Raw genomic sequence first — 23,539 nt, forward strand, 5'->3', positions numbered from 1 at the left:
GGAAAGTTGTTCGTCAACACGCAGCAGGCCCCTACCTGGCGCGCCAACTGTCGGCGTTTCGACCCCGGGGGGTCCCTGGATCGACGAGTAAAATTGTCGTTGCGTGTCCCAGCCCAGATGGGTTGGCGCGAGATGGAACACAAGGGGGAAAACGCGGCTCGTGTTATCCTGCGCCAGGGGGATGCGCTTGAAGTAGGGGTTACAAGCGTTCGCGAGAGAGAGAGAGAGAGTGAGCCTGTTCGTCAGCCCGTTCTCCCGCGCGACCCTCCCGCATGAGGGCCCTGGACCTGCCTTTTATAGATGCAAGGAGAGGGTCCAGGTGTACAATGAGGGTGTAGCTATGCGCTAACGTGTCCAGCAGAGAGGTGCCAGAGCCCTGTGTACATGCCAACGTGGCTGTCGGAGAGGTGCTAGAGCCCTGTGTACGCGGTATCGTGACCGTCGGAGGAGCGCTTGAGCCCTGTAGAAGCACAGTTGTCGGGTTGCTGGGACCTTGCTGACGTCTTCTTGCTTCTGTAGGGGGCTGAGAACCGCCGTCGTCATGGACGCACGCGGGGAGCCATCATTACTTGTTACCGGGGCGAGCCTGGATGGGACGCCGGTCTTGTTCCCCCGTAGCCTGAGCTAGCTAGGGGTAGGGTAATGATGTATCCCCTGTGGCGTGGTCGGTCCGAGCCCAAGGTCGGGCGAGGCGGAGACTCCTCCTGAGGCCGAGGCCGGGGTCGAGCGAGGACGCGATTCCTCCCGAGGTCAAGGTTGAGGCCGAGCCCTGAGGTCGGGCGAGGCGGAGACCACCTTCCGAGACCGAGGTTGAGGCCGAGCCCTAGGGTCGGGCGAGGCGGAGACCACCTTCCGAGGCCGAGGCGGGGGCCGAGCCCTGAGGTCGGGCGAGGCGGAGACCTCCTCCTGAGGCCGAGGCCCAAGGGCGGGCGAGGCAGAGCTTCCTGTTGCGCCTGAGGCTGAACTTAGCTGTTGTCAGCCTCACCCTGGCGGGTGGCACAGCAGTCAGAGCGGGGCGAGCGACGCTGTTTTCCTGTCAGGTCGGTCAGTGGAAGGGCGAAGTGACTGCGGTCACTTCGACCTTGCCGACTGAGGCACGTGTGTCAGGATAAGGTGTCAGGCGATCCTCGCATTGAATGCGCCTGCGATACGATCGGTTGGTTAGGCGATTTGGCCAAGGTTGCTTCACTACGAAGCCTGCCCGAGCTGAGCTTCGGGCGAGTCGAGGGTGCGCCCGTTGCTTGAGGAGGCCCTCGGACGAGGCGAGATCGCATCCCTTGAGTAGACGAAGCCTTAACCTGAATCATGCCCATCAGTCTCTGCAGCTTGTGCTGATGGTGGTTACCAGCCGTGTTTAGGACTGTTGGGGGTACCTCTAATTACGGTACCCGACAGATGTCGATGCATCGGCTGAATCTGATACCAAATTGTTACGAATCCTGCTGCGATGCGCAGGACAGGGAGGCGTACACCACGAAGGGTGAGTTAGTAGGGTGGATTGAGTAGAGGAGCGCAGGGAATAGGGCATGCAGCGTGGCGGCTGAGGAACACGATCACCAGGGCGCGTGTGGGTCGCCATTGTGATCAAGCAACCGCCCACGCAGGTGCGACTTCTTTTGATAAAAAACCCTATTACAATCTGAGGCACCCTTATAGCTCCGGGGCCTAACAACTTAGGAGATTATTAAGAGATAAGCTCCAGAGAACAACTTAGGAGATTATTAAGGAGATAAGCTCCAGGGAGGATAAGCCTCCTAAAACTTCTCTAACACTCAGCCACCATCTAACAAATAGCTGGGTCTAATTATTCTGGCGCCTGGCATATTGCCGGCCCACAAAAGAGTCTATAACAGAGTTCCAAGGACTCACTTGACAGATACTGAGAATGGACCCCCCAAGGAGGCAAGGACGTTCAAGCAGGTGACATCATGCAAGCATCAGCAAAGCAGAAGTGAAACGTACAAGTAGAACTGGAGCAGTAGCCAAAATTCTCGCAGAGGAAACTTGAGCAAGCCTCTCCGGCTCTCCCACAAGTCCAGAGCCCAGCTGCCCACGATGAAGCCAGAACAGAGTATAGTACGGAACAATGGAAGTAGGAGTATCAGTGAAATCCCTGTCACGACTTCGAATGCGTAGCCATGTTCCCGAAGCACATCAATGCATAGATCAATGAAAAACAACCACCAACACCTAGGGAAGCGAACCGAAAAACAGCAGTCAGTGTCAGTGTACCTCTTGCACAGAGCACAGTTGTGCTCCCATCACTCTCTGCCTCTGGCTCCACATGACTCTCATGCAGCCATGCACGGGCTCCCGATCCCGTAGCAGGATCCGTCAGTCGTCACTCGTCAGTCATCACGAACCACCATGAACGGTGCACGGATCGATCCCTACCATTATCACAAGGTCCTCTCAAAAAATGGCAGCTGGCAGAGCCATCAAGCCAGACCTGCGGTGCAGTGCAGACCATGAAACGGACGCAACACGGGTGACGGACCGGTGCTATCAAGCCAGGAACGCTCCGTTGCCGTGGGCCGGGGACGACTGCGGCTCGGGCGAGTTGCACTCCAGCAGCACGCTGCGGCTGCAGTGCGACCTGGACGTGCTGCTCGACGACGGCAGCCAAGACCGCGCCGCGTCGCCGCTGAACTGGATCACGCCGTCGCCCGCCTGCTTCCCCTTCACCCGCCCGCCACCGTGGCAGTAGTAGTACCCCTCCTCGCCCTCCACGGCGCGCGCGAACCGCCCGGACAGCGGGTCCAGCCGCTCATACAGGATGCGGAGCACCTGCTTCATGGACGGCCGCGCTGCGCCGTCCCGGTGCGTGCACCAGTGAATCACGTCCGCCACCACCTGCAACTCGTCCAGGTCGAACGCGTCCGCCACAGACGGGTCGACCAGCTCGTGGAGCCGGTAGTCCGTGCCGATCAGCTCGCGGGACCACTCCACCAGACTCTTGTTGTCCTGGATCACCGGCTTCCCCGTCACCAGCTCCAGCAACAGCACGCCGTAGCTGTACACGTCGCTCTTCGGGGTCAACTCCTGGGTCACCATGTACTCGGGGTCTACGTAGCCTGCTCAAAGATTTTGAGTACACACATTACTACTGAGATACTAGTACAGAGTACAATACTCATGCGATTAACTTGTGGGATTAAAAAACACAAATGGCATGAAAAACCCAGAGATCATTCCGTTATCTTAAATGACAGCTCCAAGATATTGTGTTCCTCTCTCCGTGTTGAGAGATCACAGGTTGTGGTGCAGCAAGCTAGCTTTCTAATATTTGGAGTGCATATTCGCAAAATAATAATAATAAAATGGAGTTTAGGATTGCCATGTGGGTTTTGAGCTGTACATTAGGTTTGATATGGTGACACGATGTGCGCACTATAGTTTCTATTCTTTCAGCTTAACAGTCAGATGCAGAGGATGCAGAGGTCGGAACTATATTTCATTCAAAATATAGCTTCATTCATCTAAAAAATGAGAGCAAAAGGCACGAGAATTTATAAACAATAGAGCCTTACCAGGAGTTGCTTGGGCCTTGACATTTACTGGTGTGCAACTGGGAGTTGTATTGCCACTACTAGAGTGGTGTGCAAGACCGCAACCAGCAAGCTGTTACAATGCAAACGGTTGGGAAGTGCAGAATAGGATTGTAAATTGTGAAAAACTTCTGTATGAATTACCTTTGCAAGGTAATTCTTGTCCAAGAAGACATTGCTAGGCTTAACATCTCCATGGTATAGTGGAGGATCACAATAAAAATGAAGGTACTCCTGCAACCAAACATCATAGAAAGTAAAACATAAAATTGTAAGAAACAACTATTAAATCTCGCTTATCACGATTACTGACTTCTGCAGAAAGAAAGAAACAATCGCATATTTCCTGAAACTTACCAGAGCATTGGCAACATCGATGGCAATTTGGACCCTATTTTTCCATGGTAGCAGATGTTTACTTGGCGCTGCAAAGAGCAACATGCTTTTTAGCATACAATTCAACAAACGATGCATCTTCACTCTTCAGGAGAATAAGAACAGAACATGACTTATTACAATGTAGGTGATCTTGAAGGCTTCCATTTTCCATGTATTCATACACCTGAAATCTGGATCACAGGACACTGTAAGGACCATAAATGGGTGAATATCTTAATTTAAGTACAACAGACATTAACCTCTCAAATCTTGTTGAACAAAACCCTTTTAGTCCAACAAGATGTCGATGATGCAACCGCCCAAGAAATTCCATTTCTTTACAAAATTCATTGTGACTTTGTTTTGGTGAACTCTCAACGCGTCTGATAGCAACCACAGATCCATCATTTAGTTGTCCTCTGAATACTGTACCATTTTCACCTCCTCCTAACACTGTGCTGAAGTTCCTTGTTGCATTCTTCATTTCTTTGTAACTAAATCTGCCAAAAATGGTGGAATTGCCTGCAAAACATTTCTGTCAGGCATATAAATTGAACCATAAGGATAAGGTTCTGAATAAATTACAGGAAGTCCATCATAGTATTTAGTACGATGCACTTGGGCAAGAAAAATTCAGACCACATCATTATCATCCATATTATAGATAGCCTCATGATTAGGGGTGTGAAACGGATATTATCCATCCGTATTTGAATTTGGTCCATCTAAGAGGGCTAAGATCTGTATCCAAGTCCAGGTATTCAGTATCCGATCTTTATTTGTATCCGTATAGTTATTTAAGATGTCAATATACATTCAAATCTTATCCGACACAACTTGATAATATACAAATCCAAAGAAAAACATCAACATAGCCTTCTAGTCCCAAGTAAGTTGGGGTAGGCTAGAGTTGAAACCCAACAAGATGTCACCAAAAGGGGAAAGAGAGAGAAAGGGGAGGGAAAAACTTTTGAGAGCACTAAAAGGAAAAAGGCCTAATCACAGTTCGGGCACATGGATAGCTTCTTTCCAAGCACTTCTATCCAAACACAACTCTATTGAGATATTCCATTCCTTCAAGTCCCTTTTGATTGTCTTCTCCCATATCAAGTTTGGTCGACCTCTACTTATCTTCACATTATTATCCCATGTCAAATCCGAAGAGAAAATATGAAAATAAATATAGAACAAGTAAGATCCGTCCATATCGATCCAATTACATCCTTAGTGATGATGACTGAAAGGAACTGAGCCTACCTCATCATTATTATCCAAGTTCAGTCCTCCTTGTCTCGAATTTGGGTGTCTATTTACTTTAAAATTAGAAATCACCTAGCCCCTCATAGGTGCTTTTTTATTTAAGATAATGAGTGCAAAAGGGATACCATGTATACCAACTAGAGATATTGACTGTACTGCGATATTGACTGTACTGTGCACATGGTAGATTTTTTAACAAAAAAATGTACAGCGTTGAAGTGTATAAGCGAATTATCTACCTTCTCCTAACAGCTTAAGTTTTTGGGTTGAATTGGTCAGTGCGTCCACTATACACAACATGGAAGAAGCGAAACATATTAACTGGCCATATGCCCTTATGTTTTGCCTCATGTTTGCTTTAGGCTATTAACTCTCATTCTGGCTCCTTTCCCTTATCACATGCACACCGATAGCCATAAATGAGTTCTATATCTAAAATCAAGAATACTCCACAACGAAATGGTAGTATGCTATTATCCAGCACTTGTATCATATGCCATATAACCTCGTTAAATTATCCAATACAGTTGGACATCCTAATGAGCATACGTTCGTGAAAGAATTACAATATCACAATAAAACAACCCGGAAATCCATACCTTCTTGGCCTTTCTTGACACAGGAAAAACTCCATGCATCCAGAGGGTTATTTCCTTCCATCTTTTTGAGTTCTTTATTCTTTCTACGGATTAGGAAAATCAGTACTATCATTAGTAGAATTGCTACACCAGTGACTAAAACTCCAATAGCTGGGAACAGAACAAGCTTGTAACTGCGATGATGCTTGGGTGGCACTACAGGAACTTGCACCGTAAGTGGACTAGGAGAAATATCTGGCGCAACAAGTCCAGTTGGAGCTGGTCCAGATATGTTCACTGCATTATAAATTCAAAGATGGAAGTCCATATCATGTACAAGGTCAAGGTACAGACTACAGAACTACAACAAACAAATACTTATGGGAGAACACACTTTAGTACACCTAAGTACCTAACTCGTTAAGGAAGCAAATCAACAGTTATTATAAAATACAGCTACAGTTTTGCATAACAAAAGCAGATGTAAAGGAATAGTTTCATCTTACCAACTAATATATAGAAATAGATATTTTTTGCTATGAAAACGTACACAAAGATTATAAAAAAGCAGTATGCTCATGCTTAACTATTACAATAAGAGCTAAATTAACATTGATACTAATATATGCTTATTATGAATCTTTAGATTAAGACGCATACCTAATGTTGAATATGTATACAGGAAACTATCATGGATAAACTTGCTTCATAGAATTCAGAGCAATCATTTGGTATGATAAGTTTGTTTGAGCCAGAAGAAATATCCACAACAATCATTTTGCATTTGTTCAATTTACTAGCATCAAGTGATGGGGGAAATGAGGTGCCACACTTTATGTGTTAAAGGTTACATTATATGATCCACTTAATTAAAAGAGAAGTCATATATCAGAGAGAGAGAGAGGTTACAGAATCTAAAAGAATTTTTTACCACAATTTTTTAATGACACTAGCCATTCTACAGAAAAGGGAGGCAAATTGATTTATCAAATATGCAAACCTTGAAGAGCACTAAGCCCCTGAACACTAAAAAAGCAACCAGCTGTATCAACGGTAGATATATTCCCTTGACTCACAAGTGCAACAAAAGCAGCATCACGGCAGGTATTCAAGGTGACATTATCTTGTTCCCCGACAAGATGGCGGAGGTACGACAGACCAGAGTTTAAGCACCTCTTGCAGGTGATATCATCTGAAAGTGTAGTTGCACAGCTTCTTGTGATATCAATGAAATTCGGAGACTGCAACATCTCAAGGATGGTGGTCATCCCATCACACTGATAGGACACTTGAATTTTGATCCCAAGACCACAAAACGAAGCGGCAGTAGGCAGTATCCCCTTTGACACCAATGTATCAGAGATATTGGCAATGCAGGAATCAGAAAATTGAGCCGGAACCCCAAGAGTGCCTGTTGTGTTTGCATACATGGCAGACGAGACCGCAAGAACAGCATTGATGTAGCGGCAACACTTTGAGTGTCCATTTTGGTCCGAGCACACGGAAGCTATCAGTCCGTAGTTGGGCCAACTCAAATCCAAAGGACAATCTGCACGATGGAAGAACGATTACGAATATTGAATGGTGCTGCAAATGTATAGATACAAGAAAGTAGGGGGGGGGGGGGGGGGGGGGGGGGAATCATAGATGACTTTTGAAGACCATCTTAATACTCCACATATTAACTGAAACTGGGGAATATATTACACAGAAAGAACAAAATCTGCAATGAAGCCGTGCAGTTGGCTCTTCCTGTTCATGACCCGAATTGCATCTTACAAAACAGAAACTGGAGTGAATGCCTCAGATCGCAGGACCAGTACAAGGTAGATACACCATACATACAGGCCCAACAGAACATGCAATAAATTCCAAATCCAATGCCCCGATTTCACATCGGACTATCGGACGTGCTATACCAAATATTGAATGTTACCTACGGATAAGCGTGTATGAATACATTTCAAGATATTCAGCAGTATTGTAGAGCACAGGTGACAAGTCTGAACAACCCACGTGAAAACAACAGGTGAGGTGAAGTCAAACAGATTAGTGATTCAGTAACGCCGAATGACAGGACGGGGGTTCTGCTGACAGCAAAATCCAACGGCTACAAAAGCAAGGGCGAGAGAGGCATCAAGGCCCGAAAGGCATACCGGTAACTGTTTAACCCGGCGCAGTACCAAAAAAAAAACCCATTAGGTAAGCGAATTGATGGCGGGTGGCGCGAGGACTCAAGTGCTAGCGATGCGAGGTCCCCCTGTGGCAGACGACACATGCGGCGGCCGCGAACAACTTCTGGCATTATCCCCCACTCCCTAGCGAGGTGACAACGCCTCAAACCCTCAGTCTCTCAGGAGGAAGAAAAATACCATAGCATACTCATAAAAAATGCAGCTCTGGGGGAACGAGAACTAATCTGGACGAAATGCAGAACCGTCACCTAAATCTCCAGCAAAAGTGGGGGGAAATAGGTTTCATGGACTCAACGAATCACCACCAAGGCACAGAAGCAAAGAGCAGAACAGAATGGAAGCACTGGTTTAGGGAAGTGTCGAGTCGAGTGCGCTTCCGATTCCAGCCGCGAGCACAGTCGCCGCCGCCACCCACCTTATCAGGCTCCGAAACCCAGCGATCACCGGTGAGAAACGCGTGACACTGGCGCTAGCACTGGGAACTGCCTGCCAGATAATATAAAGGCGCGGGAAAGGAAGAAGGGAAGGAGAACCCGGCGGTTCGAGTGGCATCGGCGGGTGCTTACCTGCTGCGATCACCGCTGGCCACGGGCGCGCCGCCAGCAGCAGCGCGGCGGCGAGAAGAAGCACCGGCGCGAGGCGCCGCCGCATCGAGCCCGACGAAGGAGGAGGCGGGGTCGGGACCGCGGGAGCGGAATCGGAGAGCATGCAGTCAGTGGCAGTGTGGGTGAGGGGGGAGAAAACGAAGTCCGTCCGGCTCTTCGGGGAGGAAGGCAGGAATGGGATGCCAGGCTGCCCACCCGACGCCAACCCGATTCCCTCGCTCTCCTTTGCTCGCCGGCGCTTTTTCGCTTTGCGCGTGCCGGGCGCAGCCGCGCAGGCGGCAGGCCCTCCCTTTTCATCTAGACTACAGGAGTGGTCGTGGTCGTGGACTCATGGTTGGGTTGGGCTCACGGGCGCGCAGTGGGATAGAGGGATACGCGCCCTGCCGCCTGTGGGTAAATGGGTCTCGCACGTGGCGTGGACCGGCCCATACATACAGATACCTACAGTGCCAGCAGCAGACGCGCGCGGCGCCGCGCTCGAGGATTCGGCCATCGCCCAGCCGTCGCGACGCCGCTGGGGCATCTCGTGTCTCGTCAAGGGCTCGAGAGCCGCTGACCCGACGGCCCTCTCGGGCGACGGCCTACTGCTACTGTGTTCGTCGTCTAGGAGAGGGGGATGGGGACGGGTTGCTCAGAGCCACTGACGGGCGGGCCACGGACTTTGCCGTTCAGTTTGGCGGTGGCGACTATCGCCTATCGGTATCGGCTCGCGTTTGTTCGTACGGAAAGCTGCCGCGCGTACGGTCGCGCCCACAGTGCCACTGGGGAGATCATTTTTCTCGTGTGGGTTCTAGGGTAACAAAGATAACTCCCTACATAGTCGGGTTTTTTTTATTTTTAATATTTTTAAAGTTATTTCTAGAAATGACGATAGTCATTTTGTTTTAAAAAATGATCCATTTGGCCACACCAGTAGAGATGTCCAACAGGGCCGTGCCCGTTGGACGGTCCGTGCACGGCACGTTTTTGGCCCGTTATGAACACGACACGGTGGTTGACGGGCTCGGGCCAGCACGCCCCGTTATTCGGGTCAGGCTTGGGCCGCTGCCGTGGCACGTCGTGCCGGCCCGAGCACGGCCCGATTATTTTTTTATTTTCCAGTGCATTTCTTTGTATATTAGAAGCAACTTTAATAATTTAAATACAAAATAAGTTTGGTTTAGTTGGCTAGAGTGGTGTAGCTAGGCATTTTAAACCCTTCAACTAGGGTTTGAATCCTAGCAAAGCTTGTTTTTATTCTTTTTTTTACTTATTTTTCTTCCCACCCCGGTCAAAGCACGACGGGCCTTAACGGGCTGCGGGCCGGCCCGACCTGGCACAGCTATGTGTGGGCCGTGCTTGGGCCTGGGATGTGGCATGGTGGTCCAGCCCGGCACGGCCCGTCAACCTAACGGGCCGAAACGTGATGGGCCGAAGGCGGGCCCGTGCCGGGCTGGCACGGCCCACCCGTTTGGACATGTCTACACATCAGTCCCTTTGTCGTGGCCAAACAACACAGATGTACCACACCGTTAATTATAACATGTTGGTAAATTGTATAGTTGTTTGTAATTTATTATAATGCTTGTAAAAGCACTAACACATTTAGGTGTGGCTACATGGATGGTACCATGTACTACACAATGGTCGTGGTTAGACATGCTACCTTTGTCATTGCAATAATGCATCACCTTGCATGTAACATTGTCCATTCTATATTGTCGGCGTTTCGACCCCGGGGGGTCCCTAGACCGACGAGTAAATTGTCGCCGCGTGCCCCAGCCCAGATGGGTCGGCGCGAGACGGAGCACGGAGGGGGGAAGCTAGAGGGAGACAGGCGTAAAAGGGGAAACCCGCGGCCTTCGTGTTGTCCCGCGCCCAGGTCGGGTGCGCTTGCAGTAGGGGGTTACAAGCGTCCTCGTGGGAGGGAGCGAGAGGCCTATACGCGCCGTCTCGTCCTCCCCGCGCGACCAACCCTCTGTACGAGTGCCCTGGGCCTTCCTTTTATAGGCGTAAGGAGAGGGCCCAGGTGTACAATAGGAGATTTAGCAGTGTGCTAACGTGTCTAGCAGAGAGGAGCTAGCGCCCTAAGTACATACCGTCGTGGCAGCTGGAGAGGTTTTGGCACCCTGTTCATGTGATGTCGTGGCCGTCGGAGGAGCGTTGGAGCCTTGCGGAAGGACAGCTGTCGGGGCTGTCGAGTCCTTGCTGATGTCTCCTTGCTTCTGTAAGGGGTTGAGGGCCGCCGTCGTCATGGAGCACGTGGGGCGCCATCATTATTTGTTTACCAGGGCGAGCCAGATGGGACGCCGGTCTTGTTCCCCGTAGCCAGAGCTAGCTAGGGGTAGGGTAATGATGGCCCCTCCTGTGACGTGGTCGGTCCGAGCCCTCGGTCGGGCGAGGCGGAGGCTCCTCCGAGGTCGAGGTCGAGTCTGTCTTCCGAGGTCGAGGTCGAGTCCGAGCCCCTGGGTCGGGCGAGGCGGAGACCGTCGGCTGAGGCCAGGGCTGAGTCCGAGCCCTGGGGTCGGGCGAGGCGAAGTTCGTCGTCTTCCGGGGCCGAGGCCGAGTCCGAGCCCTGGGGTCGGGCGAGGCGGAGTTCGTCGTCTTCCGGGGCCGAGGCCGAGGCCGAGCCCTGGGGTCGGGCGAGGCGGAGTTCGTCATCTTCCGGGGCCGAGGCCGAGTCCGAGCCCTGGGGTCGGGCGGAGTTCGTCGTCTTCCAGGGCCGAGGCCGAGGCCGAGCCCTGGGGTCGGGCGAGGCGGAGCTTCCTATGGCGCCCGATGCCGGACTTGGCTGCTGTCAGCCTCACTCTGTCGAGCGGCACAGCAGTCGGAGCGACGCAGGCGGCGTTGTCCTCTTGTCAGGTCGGTCAGTGGAGCGGCGAAGTGACTGCGGTCACTTCGGCTCTGTCGACTGAGGGGCGCGCGTCAGGATAAGGTGTCAGGCCTTCCTTGCATTAAATGCTTCTGCGATACGGTCGGTTGGTGTGGCGATCTGGCCAAGGTTGCTTCTTGGCGAAGACTGGGCCTCGAACGAGCCGAAGGTGTGTCCGTTGCTTGAGGGGGCCCTCGGGCGAGACGTGAATCCTCCGGGGTCGGCTGCCCTTGCCCGAGGCTGGGCTCGGGCGAGGCGAGATCGAGTCCCTTGAGTGGACCGAGCCTTGACTTAATCACACCCATCAGGCCTTTGCAGCTTTGTGCTGATGGGGGTTACCAGTTGAGATTAGGAGTCTTGGGGGTACCCCTAATTATGGTCCTCGACAGTAGCCCCCGAGCCTCAAAGGGAGTGTTAATACTCGCTTGGAGGCTTTTGTCGCGGTTTTTTGCAAGGGGACCGGCCTTTCTCGGTTGCGTTTCGTTCCGATGGGTGCGCGCGAGCGCACCCGCCGGGTGTAGCCCCCGAGGCCTCGGAGGAGTGGTTTGACTCTTTCGAGGTCTTAATGCGTTTCGTGATGCTTCGGTCGGTCTGGTTGTTCCCTCATGCGAACTGGTCGTAGCCCGGGTGCACAGTCGAGTCCCAAGTTCTCGGGCTGGTATGTTGACGTTGTCAATGGTTTGGCCGGAGTCGGGTTTGCGAGAGCAGCCCCCGAGCCTCCGCATAAAGCGAGAGGACGGTCAAGGACAGACTCGACTTTTTTACATACGCCCCTGCGTCGCCTTTCTGCAAGGAGGGGGGAAGCGCCATGTTGCCCTCGGAGGGCGCCGAACATGGTGTCTCCAGTGAGTTGCTAACGGGTAATCCGAGTGGACGCCCGTGCCCCATTTGTTAGGGGTCGGCTAGTGGCCCGGAGGCGCGCTCCAAAAGTACCTGCGGGTGATTTGCCGGACCCGGTCCCCTTTTGACGGGGTCCGAGGGCTCGATGCCTCCCTCTGATGGGATTCCGTTACAAAATCGTTCCCGTTGGTCTCGGAAATGTCCTAGGGTACCTCAGGAGCGTAGCCCGAGCCTTGGTTATGTATCGAACGTACCCAGGGTCATCCCTCGCTCTGCGTCTGAGGCGGCTGTCGAACCCTTCGGGGGCCAGCCTACGAACCCCTGATCAGTAGTGGGCGCGGAGCCCGAGTGGCCTGAGGCGGCCGTTGAACCCTTCCGAGGGGCCGGCCTTCGAACCTCTGACCAGTAGTGGGCGCGGAGCCTTAGCGCTCTGAGGCGGCTGTTGAACCCTTCCGAGGGGCTAGCCTTCGAACCTCTGATCAGTAGGGGGGCTCGGGGCCCGCTTCCTTCGCGGAGAAGGATCCCTTTCGGGATATCCCCTTTCCCGGTCCCTGTTGTAAGAGAGAGAAAGAGGAAAACGGAAAGGATATGAAATCGAACGACGTGGCGCACCTTTTTTGACGCGGTCATTATGGCGGAAGCGAAGCGTCGCCTGCTTCTCCTGCCAAAGGTGCCGCCTGTCCTGCCGCAGAGTTAATGCGACGGGACGAGTGGTTCGCGGGGCAGCCGTTGCGCGTGCGCGAGCAGTTCGAGGAACGGGCGTCTTGCTTTGAGTTTTGAATCTCGCGGCGGGTTCAGGCGAAGTGTTGAACGGGTCTTGCCTTGGCCTTCATATATTCGAGAGAGGGACCGGTGGCGGTTTTCTACTCTGCTGCTCGCCTCCCACTTAGGTTTTCGCAACCCGAGGGAATAGCCAGAGAAAGGAAACCGTGCACCTCGTCCTCTCCGCCGCCACCTCTTCTGCTTGGTGATGGCTGACCGGGCGACCATTATTTCGCCGCGCGACCCATGGCCTTTCTCCACCATCACGGCGGATGACCTGGAGGCCCTTGTTGCTGAGGGTTTGCTTCGCCCTCTCTCCGGTGACTCGCAGCCGGAGTGGATGGCCCCTTCGAGCGGAGCTGCCCCGTCCCTGCCGCCGGGGTATGTCGTGAGCTTCGTCTCCTTTCACGAGCGGGGGTTTGGAGTGCCGGCAAGCCGTTTTATGCGGGCGATTCTGCATGTCTACGGGGTGGAGCTACACAACCTCAGTCCCAACTCCATCTCGCAAGCATAGCCGGGAGACGCGAAAGCCTTTTTGATGGAAGACTTTTTTCGAGGAAAATTTTGACGCAGAGGGGGTTCCCCCCTTCTAGCCCCCGAGGGAGGGTCGGGCTTTGCCGAGGCAAGGCTGACCCTTCCTTGATGGTTAGACTTTGTGTGTGAACGAGGTGTACGAACGACTTGAAAGCATCGTAAGGGTAGAAGCGACGTAGCTGTCGGATGTTCCAAGCGTTGCTGTAGACCTCACCTTGACTGATGGCCAGCTTGTACGTCCCGGGCTTCAGAACCTTGGCGATGACGAACGACCCTTCCCAAGGAGGCGTGAGCTTGTGCCGCCCTCGGGCGTCTTGTCGCAGCCGAAGCACCAAGTCGCCCACCTGGAGGTCTCGGGACCGAACCCCTCGGGCGTGGTAGCGTCGCAGGGACTGCTGATACCGCGCCGAGTGTAGTAAGGCCATGCCCCGAGCCTCTTCCAGCTGGTCCAGTGAGTCTTCTCGGTTAGCTCGGTTGCTTTGGTTGTCATAGGCCCTCGCCCTCGGGGAACCGTATTCTAAGTCTGTGGGCAAGATGGCCTCGACCCCATAGACTAGAAAGAACGGTGTGAAGCCCGTGGCTCGGCTTGGCGCTGTCCTCAGACTCCAGACCACCGAGGGGAGCTCCTTCATCCATCGTTTGCCGAACTTGTTGAGGTCGTTGTAGATCCGCGGCTTGAGTCCTTGCAGAATCATGCCGTTGGCACGCTCTACTTGCCCATTCGTCATGGGGTAAGCCACGGCGGCCCAGCCCACTCGGATGTGATGATCCTCGCAGAAGTCCAGGAACTTTCTGCCGGTGAACTGGGTGTCGTTGTCGGTGATGATGGAGTTCGGGAGCCCAAAGCGATGGATGATGTTGGTGAAGAACGTCACCGCCTATTCGGACCTGATGCTGTTTAGGGGTCGGACCTCAATCCACTTGGAGAATTTGTTGATGGCGACCAGCAGGTGCGTGTAGCCCCCGGGTGCCTTCTGCAAGGGACCGACGAGGTCCAGGCCCCACACAGCAAACGACCAGGTGATGAGTATTGTCTGCAGAGCCTGAGCGGGCAAGTGGGTCTGCCTTGCGTAGAATTGACACCCTTGGCAGGTGCGGACAATTCTAGTGGCGTCGGCCACCCGGTCGGCTAGTAGAAACCTTGTCGGAAGGCGTTTCCAACAAGGGCTCGAGGCGCAGCGTGATGACCGCAAGCCCCCGAGTGTATTTCTTGTAAGAGCTCCTAGCCTTCGACGATGGATATGCATCGCTGGAGGATGCCTGAGGGGCTGCGGTGGTAGAGCTCCTTCCCGTCCCCCAGCAAGACGAACGACTTGGCGCGCCGCGCCAATCGCCGAGCTTTGGCTCGGTCGAGGGGTAGCTCTCCTCGGTGGAGATATTGCAGTTACGGGGTCTGCCAGTTTCGATTAGGCGTGACCCCGCTCCGCTCTTCCTCGATGCGCAGTGCCTCACCCTCGAGGGCCGAGGGTGCCTCGGGCTGGGCCGAGGGTGCCTCGGGCTGTGTCGAGGCCTTCTCGGGCTCGGGCGTGTCATCGGTCTTGACTGAGGGTTGATGTAGGTCTCGGGAGAAGACATCCGGGGGAACCGTTGTTCGCCCCGAGGCTATCTTAGCCAACTCATCCGCAGTCTCGTTGTATCGTCGGGCGATGTGGTTGAGCTCGATCCCGTAGAACTTGTCCTCCAGGCGCCGAACCTCATCGCAGTAGGCTTCCATCTTCGGGTCGCGGCAGTGGGAGTTCTTCATGACTTGGTCAATGACGAGCTGCGAGTCACCGCGAGCGTCGAGGCATCGGACCCCTAGCTCGATGGCGATGCGCAACCCGTTGACCAGAGCCTCGTACTCGGCCACATTGTTGGACGCCGGGAAATGGAGGCGCAGCACGTAGCGGAGGTGTTTCCCGAGGGGCGAGATGAAGAGCAGGCCCGCGCCTGCCCCTGCTTTCATTAGTGACCCGTCGAAAAACATGGTCCGGAGTTCCGGTTGGATCGGAGTCGCTGGAAGCTGGGTGTCGACCCATTCAGCCACAAAGTCCGCCAAGACTTGGGACTTGATGGCCTTCCGAGGGGCGAACGAGATTGTCTCGCCCATGATTTCCACCGCCCACTTTGCAATTCTACCCGAGGCCTCTCGGCACTGGATGATCTCCCCCAGGGGGAAGGATGACACCACAGTCACCGGATGAGACTCGAAGTAGTGTCGCAACTTCCGCCGCGTCAGGATCACCGCGTACAACAGCTTCTGAATTTGTGGGTAGCGGATCTTGGTCCCGGACAGTACCTCACTGATGAAGTAGACCGGCCTCTGGACAGGCAATGCATGCCCCTCTTCTCGTCTCTCAACCACGATCGCGGCGCTGACCACCTGAGTGGTAGCGGCGACGTAGATCAAGAGGGCTTCTCCGGCAGCGGGGGGCACCAAGATGGGCGCGTTCGTGAGGAGCACCTTCAGGTTCCCGAGGGCTTCCTCGACCTCAGGGGTCCAAGTGAAGCACTCGGCCTTTCTTAAGAGGCGGTACAGGGGTAGACCTCTTTCGCCGAGGCGCGAGATGAAGCGGCTCAGAGCCGCAAGGCATCCCATGACCCTCTATACGCCTTTCAAGTCCTTGATGGGCCCCATGTTGGTGATGGCCGCGATTTTCTCCGGGTTGGCCTCGATGCCCCGCTCGGAGACGATGAACCCCAAGAGCATGCCTAGGGGGACTCCAAAGACACACTTCTCGGGATTGAGTTTTACGCCTTTCGCCTTGAGACACCGGAATGTCGTTTCAAGGTAGGAAAGGAGGTCGGAGGCTTTCCTCGTCTTGACTATGATGTCATCAACGTAAGCCTCGACCGTTCGACCGATGTGTTGGCCGAACACGTGGTTCATGCACCTTTGGTATGTCGCACCCGCATTCCTCAAACCAAACGACATAGTAACGTAGCAGTACATGCCGAAAGGTGTGATGAAAGAAGTCGCGAGCTGGTCGGACTCTTTCATCCTGATTTGGTGATACCCTGAGTAGGCATCGAGGAAAGACAGGGTTTCGCACCCAGCAGTGGAATCCACGATTTGATCGATGCGAGGCAGAGGATAGGGAACTTTCGGACATGCTTTGTTCAGACCAGTGTAGTCTACACACATCCGCAATTTCTCTCCTTTCTTTCTCACAAGCACAGGGTTGGAAAACCATTCAGGATGGAATACCTCTTTGATGAACCCTGCCGCCATTAGCTTGTGGATCTCCTCGCCTATGGCTCTGCGCTTTTCTTCGTCGAATCGGCGCAGAGGCTGCTTCACGGGTCGGGCTCCAGCTCGGATATCCAGCGAGTGCTCGGCGACATCCCTCGGTATGCCGGGCATGTCCGAGGGACTCCACGCGAAAACGTCGGCGTTTGCGTGGAGAAAGTCAACGAGCACTGCTTCCTATTTGGGGTCGAGCTCGGAGCCGATCCGGATCTGCTTGGAGGCATCGTTGCTGGGGTCGAGAGGGACGGATTTGACCATTTCTGCTGGCTCGAAATTGCCGGCATGGCGCTTCACGTCTGGCACCTCCTTGGAGAGGCTCTCCAGGTCGGCGATGGGGGCCTCGGACTCGGCGAGGGCCTCGGCGTACTCCACGCACTCCACGTCGCATTCGTACGCGTGCCGGTACGTGGGGCCGACGGTGATGACCCCGTTGGGGCCCGGCATCTTGAGCTTGAGGTAGGTGTAGTTGGGGACGGCCATGAACTTGGCGTAGCATGGCCTCCCCAGCGCTGCGTGGTAGGTTCCTCGGAACCCGACCACTTCGAACGTGAGGGTTTCCCTTCGGAAGTTGGAGGGAGTCCCGAAGCAGACGGGCAGATCGAGTTGTCCGAGGGGCTAGACGCATTTCCCGGGGATGATCCCGTGAAAAGGCGCCGCGCCCGCTTGGACCGAGGACAGATCGATCCGCAGGAGCCCGAGGGTCTCGGCGTAGATGATGTTGAGGCTGCTGCCTCCGTCCATGAGGACCTTGGTGAGCCTAACGTTGCCGATGACGGGGTCGACAACGAGCGGATATTTCCCCGGGCTCGGCACGCGGTCGGGGTGGTCGCCCTGGTCGAAGGTGATGGGCTTGTCGGACCAGTCTAGGTAGACTGGCGCCGCCACCTTTACCGAGCAGACCTCCCGACGCTCTTGCTTGCGGTGCCGAGCCGAGGCGTTCGCCACTTGCCCACCGTAGATCATGAAGCAGTCGTGGACCTCGGGGAACTCCCCTTCCTTGTGATCCTCCTTCTTATCGTCGTTGTGGGCCCTGCCACCTTCCGCAGGTGACCCGACCTTGTGAAAGTGGCACCGAAGCATGGCGCACTCCTCAAGGGTGTGCTTGACGGGCCCCTGATGATAGGGGCACGGCTCCTTGAGCATCTTGTTGAAGAGATTGGCGCCTCCGGGAGGTTTCCGAGGGTTCTTGTACTCAGCGGCGGCGACAAGGTCCGCGTCGACGGCGTCGCGTTTCGCTTGCGACTTCTTCTTGCCTTTCTTCTTGGTGTCGGGGCCATCTTCCGGCTGGCGGCCCTAGGGCTGCTTGTCCTTCTGGAAGATGGCCTCAACCGCTTCCTGGCCAGAGGCGAACTTGGTGGTGATGTCCATCAGCTCGCTCGCCCTGGTGGGGGTCTTGCGACCCAGCTTGCTCACCAGGTCGCGGCAGGTGGTGCCGGCGAGGAACGCGCTGATGACATCCGAGTCGGTGACGTTGGGCAGCTCGGTGCGCTGCTTCGAGAATCACCGGATGTAGTCCAGGAGAGACTCTCCCGGCTGCTGGCGGCAGCTTCGGAGATCCCAGGAGTTCCCAGGGCGCACGTACATGCCCTGGAAGTTGCCGGCGAAGGCTTGGACCAGGTCGTCCCAGTTGGAGATCTGCCCCGGAGGCAGGTGCTCCAACCAGGCTCGAGCGGTGTCAGAGAGGAACAGGGGGAGGTTGCGGATGATGAGGTTGTCATCGTCCGTTCCACCCAGTTGGTAGGCCAGCCGGTAGTCCGCGAGCCACAGTTTCGGCCTTGTCTCCCCCGAGTACTTGGTGATAGTAGTCGGGGTTCGGAACCGGGTCGGGAACGGCGCCCATCGTATGGCCCGGCTGAAAGCCTGCGGACCGGGTGGTTCGGGCGAGGGACTCTGATCCTCCCCGCTGTCATAGTGTCCCCCACGCCTGGGGTGGTAGCCTCGGTGCACCCTCTCGTCGAGGTGGGTTCGACGGTTGCGGTGGTGGTGCTCGTTGCCGAGGCGACCCGGGGCCGCAGGCGCTGTGTTGCGCGTGCGCTCGGTGTGGACCGAGGCTTCCCGCATGAATCGGGAAGTCGCGGCGCGATGCTCCGAGGGGTAGCCCTGCCTTCGAGAGGTAGAGCTTTCGGCCCGTCGGACCGCGGCATCCTCCAGGAGATTCTTGAGATCTCTCTGGATACGCCGCCCTTCGGTGGTTGATGGCTCCGGCATCGCGCGGAGAAGTATTGCCGCTGCAGCCAGGTTCTGGCCGACCCCACTGGAAGCCGGTGGCGGCCTTGCCCTGACATCGTCGGCAATGCGGTGCTGGATGCCCTGGGGTGGATGACGCGCTTCTCCGGCCGGAGCTTGGCCTGCCCATTCCTGCCCGATGTCCCGGCGGAACGGCTCAAGCGTTCCTGCTCCCTCGTCGAGCCTGGCCTGCATCTCGCGGATTTGCTCGAGCTGTGTGTCCTGACCCCCCGCAGGGACTTGGACCACAGCTAGCTCCCGAAGGATGTCAACGCGAGGCGTAGGCCTAGGGGGATCACCGTTTTCCGGTATACCAAGATGGTTGCCTTCGCCGGGACCCCCTAGATCGACGTGGAAACATTCACGACTTGGGCTGCAGTCCTTGTCGCCGAAGCTGCGGCTACCGTCGGAACAATCGGAAAGGCAGTAGTCGCATGCGGTCATGAAGTCCCGCATGGCATTGGGGTTGCCAAGCCCGGAGAAATCCCAACAAAAGTTGGGCTCGTCATCTTCCTCGGAACCCGAGGGCCCGTAGGTCGAGACGGCCGTCAGCCGGTCCCAGGGTGACCACATACGATACCCCAGAGGGTTTGAACATGCCTTCATAAAAGCGTCCACCAAAGCGGGATCGCTTGGTGGGTCGCAGCTGGATCTAAAAGGCACGAGATGGGGACCGGTCGGTACCTCCTGGTCGACGGGCGGTGACGAAGTCGCGTCAGGGGCAGACTGCACCGTCGTCTCGGGTACAAGGGTGACGCCCAGCAAGTCCATCGCGAGCGTGCTGGCGTCGTCCGTCCGCTTGGAGTTGGCATGTTGCGGGGAAACGGCGCTCGTCTTCGTCTCAGACGCGAGGTCGACGCTCGACGTGTCCCCCGTTGGGGCGCCGGCGCCGTCGACTCGCTCGACAGCCGACGAGGTGCCGCCTCCTGCTTGGCCTTGGTTGCCCCGCCTCCTCCTCCGTCGGCGGGGGAGGCGACGGGACAAACCCGAATGTTGTTCTTCCGCCACGTGGGGAAGACGTCGTCGATTCCGCTGCCGGCGGGCGGGTTGTCGGCCGCCATTGTCGCTGTCGCGCGGCGGGGGAAGGAGTTTCATGTCGTAGCTGTCGTCGAGGGACATGAACTCAAGACTCCTGAAACGGAGCATCGTCCCGGGCTGGAAAGGTTGCTGGAGATTACCCATCTGGAGCTTGACGGGAAGTTGTTCGTCAACACGCAGCAGGCCCCTACCGGGCGCGCCAACTGTCGGCGTTTCGACCCCAGGGGGTCCCTGGACTGACGAGTAAATTGTCGCCGCGTGCCCCAGCCCAGATGGGTCGGCGCGAGACAGAGCACGGAGGGGGGAAGCTAGAGGGAGACAGGCGTAAAAGGGGAAACCCGCGGCCTTCGTGTTGTCCCGCGCCCAGGTCGGGTGCGCTTGTAGTAGGGGGTTACAAGCGTCCGCGTGGGAGGGAGCGAGAGGCCTGTACGCGCCGTCCCATCCTCCCCGCGCGACCAACCCTCTGTACGAGTGCTCTGGGCCTTCCTTTTATAGGCGTAAGGAGAGGGCCCATGTGTACAATAGGAGATGTAGCAGTGTGCTAACGTGTCTAGCAGAGAGGAGCTAGCGCCTTAAGTACATGTCGTCGTGGCAGCTGGAGAGGTTTTGGCACCCTGTTCATGTGATGTCGTGGCCGTCGGAGGAGCGCTGGAGCCTTGCAGAAGGACAGCTAACGGGGCTCTCGAGTCCTTGCTAACGTCTCCTTGCTTCTGTAAGGGGTTGAGGGCCACCGTCGTCATGGAGCACGTGGGCCACCATCATTATTTGTTTACCGGGGCGAGCCAGATGGGACGCCGGTCTTGTTCCCCGTAGCCAGAGCTAGCTAGGGGTAGGGTAATGATGGCCCCTCCTGTGACGTGGTCGGTCCGAGCCCTCGGTCGGGCGAGGCGGAGGCTCCTCCGAGGTCGAGGTTGAGTCTGTCTTCCGAGGTCGAGGTCGAGTCCGAGCCCCTGGGTCGGGCGAGGCGGAGACCGTCGGCTGAGGCCAGGGCTGAGTCCGAGCCCTGGGGTCGGGCGAGGCGGAGTTCGTCGTCTTCCGGGGCCGAGGCCGACTCCGAGCCCTGGGGTCGGGCGAGGCGGAGTTCGTCGTCTTCCGGGGCCGAGGCCGAGTCCGAGCCCTGGGGTCGGGCGAGGCGGAGCTTCCTATGGCGCCCGGGGCCAGACTTGGCTGCTGTCAGCCTCACTCTGTCGAGCGGCACAGCAGTCGGAGCGACGCAGGCGGCGCTGTCCTCTTGTCATGCCAGTCAGTGGAGCGACGAAGTGACTGCGGTCACTTCGGCTCTATCGACTGAGGGGCGCGCGTCAGGATAAGTTGTCAGGCCATCCTTGCATTAAATGCTTCTGCAATACGGTCGGTTGGTGTGGCGATCTGGCCAAGGTTGCTTCTTGGCGAAGACTGGGCCTCGGACGAGCCGAAGGTGTGTCCGTTGCTTGAGGGGGCCCTCGGGCGAGACGTGAATCCTCCGGGGTCAGCTGCCCTTGCCCGAGGCTGGGCTCGGGCGAGGCGAGTTCGAGTCCCTTGAGTGGACCGAGCCTTGACTTAATCGCACCCATCAGGCCTTTGCAGCTTTGTGCTGATGGGGGTTACCAGCTGAGATTAGGAGTCTTGGGGGTACCCCTAATTATGGTCCCCGACATATATGGAATAGTATTGTTATACCACGTGATCATTGTGAGTAGGGACACCATGGCCATACCACCCCGAGGTTGTCATGCCTCAGGGCTGTCTCTACCTAGAGTCATCTTGCTCGGGGTGCTTCTTAAAGGATACAAAAAAGGTTTGGTTACTATAGTATTCACTCCAATCCACATATATAGACCAATTTATACATCAATCCATCTCAATACATGTGTATTAGGGTGAATATGAGTACCCGAACAAAGCCTTAGGGCTTGTTCGTTTCACCCTTAACCATGTGAATTGGTTGGTATTGAGTTGGTTTAAATCCATATCAAGTCAAAATTCAGCTCAATTCATTCCAATACACTCCAACCCACATGGAATTGGAATAATCGAACAAGGCCTTAAGTGTGACTAGGGGTGACAATGGGCTCAAAACTTTACGACCACAAAATGTAAGGAAATTAGGATTAGGCTCTATTTCTATTCATTTTTGAACTAAAAATAATTTAGGGCCCTAACAAATTGTGAAGAAACATTTGGATCATGATCAATTACCACTCCTAGGTGTGACGGAGGGCCCCCCAACCAATCATGTCTGTAGAGTTGGAGGTGTAGAGTTGGAGACGGCGCCGACGTAATGTTGAGCGCGCCATGCAGGCATTCACTACTGAAACAGGCCGCCTAGAAAACACTAGGCAAAATCTTTGCCGAGTGTGACTCTCGCCAAAGAGGTCTCGGTGAACTATACATCGGCAATGACCTCTTTGCCGAGTAATTTTTGTCAGACACTCGATAAAGAAAAGTTGTTGTAACGGCGTCAAGTGACGGTGACGGAGTCTTTGCCGAGTGTTCCAGCTGGCGCTCGGCAAAGAAGTAGCCTTTGACGAGTGCTTGTTGAAAGGGAAATGGACTCAACCATTTTCTATAATTGATTTTGGTGCTTGACGACCATCACAAATCTTATGCACTAACTAGTTTGCCTAGTTGATTAATTGTCACACCCGGTTTTGAAGGTAAACTGAATGAGAACCATGTACGTGCCAGGATCAGTAATTCACGTACACAACGATTACATAAATGACTCATCATAGCACAATGCTTCGAATTACAATAAAGAGTAAGTAATAATATTACAGACTAGAGCCATTTACATAATATATAAATCAAAGTACACAGAATCGAAACGTAGCCAACGTAAACAACCCACCACAGGCAGCTGACTGGGGGAGGTCGCTAGCCTAATCCTCGAACTCATTGAAGTCCTGGGACTCCTGGAGATCCGCCTCGACGCCTTCTTCTCTTTCTTTACCTGAGCATAGATTGCACCAAAGGCAACCTGGGGTTTTGTGAAAGCAAGGGTGAGTACACATCAACGTACTCAGCAAATGTCCTGTTTGGCTGAAGTGGACTAGCTTTATGTGGGGTTAAGTCAAGCAATTGCTTTTAGTTGGTCAGGTTATTATTACTAGTAGAATGCCAGGTTTTAGCATTAACCCAAGTTGTTAACCCAAAGTACCCTTTCCAAACGTAAAGAATACCGCTTACCATTACCATAGTCATAAACATCATCCTCATCACCACCCGTAATCCAAACATCTCTGATCAAGTATCTCTAATCAATGGAGCTCCCTTGGCCGCTCATAACCGCGCGCACGACTGATATATCAACTTCATACACTCTGCAGAGGTTGCGCACTTTATCCACAAGTCGTAATTCCCTCTCTAGCCTGGGCTTGCAAGACCCTTATTCACTCCCAAGGTGAATGGCCAGGGATTCACTACGAAGCCTTTACAAAGATTCCCTGAGGCTGTAGCCGCCCGTTAGGTTTCCTAAATGCACCGCACTCCTCCCTAAGGGGCGAACCAACCTTG

The 23,539-nt window shown here is 54.7% G+C and overlaps 1 protein-coding gene across 4 annotated transcripts; it reads right to left on the minus strand.

Annotated features, from left to right (window-relative positions):
* Positions 1-1,657: 1,657 nt before the first annotated feature.
* On the minus strand, positions 1,658-9,023 carry LOC103646449 (probable receptor-like protein kinase At1g49730). Of its 4 annotated transcripts, none has more exons than XM_023301615.2 (10): positions 8,526-9,020; positions 6,765-7,313; positions 5,786-6,061; positions 4,187-4,448; positions 4,065-4,117; positions 3,906-3,973; positions 3,693-3,782; positions 3,531-3,621; positions 2,498-3,074; positions 2,075-2,390 (listed from the first exon to the last, which is right to left on the minus strand). In XM_023301615.2, the coding sequence occupies exons 1-9, from the start codon at positions 8,665-8,667 to the stop codon at positions 2,506-2,508; spliced, it is 2,100 nt and encodes a 699-aa protein (XP_023157383.1). In that variant the 5' UTR covers positions 8,668-9,020; the 3' UTR covers positions 2,075-2,390; positions 2,498-2,505. The 4 variants fall into 4 exon arrangements, with proteins under 4 accessions (XP_020403887.1, XP_035821175.1, XP_023157383.1 ...); XM_023301614.2 differs by having other exon boundaries at positions 2,468-3,074; XM_020548298.2 differs by having other exon boundaries at positions 1,658-3,074; positions 8,526-9,023.
* Between the last annotated feature and the right edge of the window lie 14,516 nt (positions 9,024-23,539).

Source organism: Zea mays, chromosome 2 (genome assembly GCF_902167145.1).
Source record: "Zea mays cultivar B73 chromosome 2, Zm-B73-REFERENCE-NAM-5.0, whole genome shotgun sequence".
In the NCBI taxonomy this organism is placed as follows: Eukaryota; Viridiplantae; Streptophyta; class Magnoliopsida; order Poales; family Poaceae; genus Zea; species Zea mays.

Excerpts from the sequence above, each read along its gene's own strand:
- LOC103646449 (XM_020548298.2), bottom strand. The coding sequence starts at position 8,667 with ATGCTCTCCGATTCCGCTCCCGCGGTCCCGACCCCGCCTCCTCCTTCG. Across the intron at positions 7,314-8,525 it reads GCCAGCGGTGATCGCAGCAG|ATTGTCCTTTGGATTTGAGT; the intron begins GTAAGCACCCGC and ends TCCATCGTGCAG. Across the intron at positions 4,449-5,785 it reads TGTCAAGAAAGGCCAAGAAG|GCAATTCCACCATTTTTGGC; the intron begins GTATGGATTTCC and ends AATGTTTTGCAG.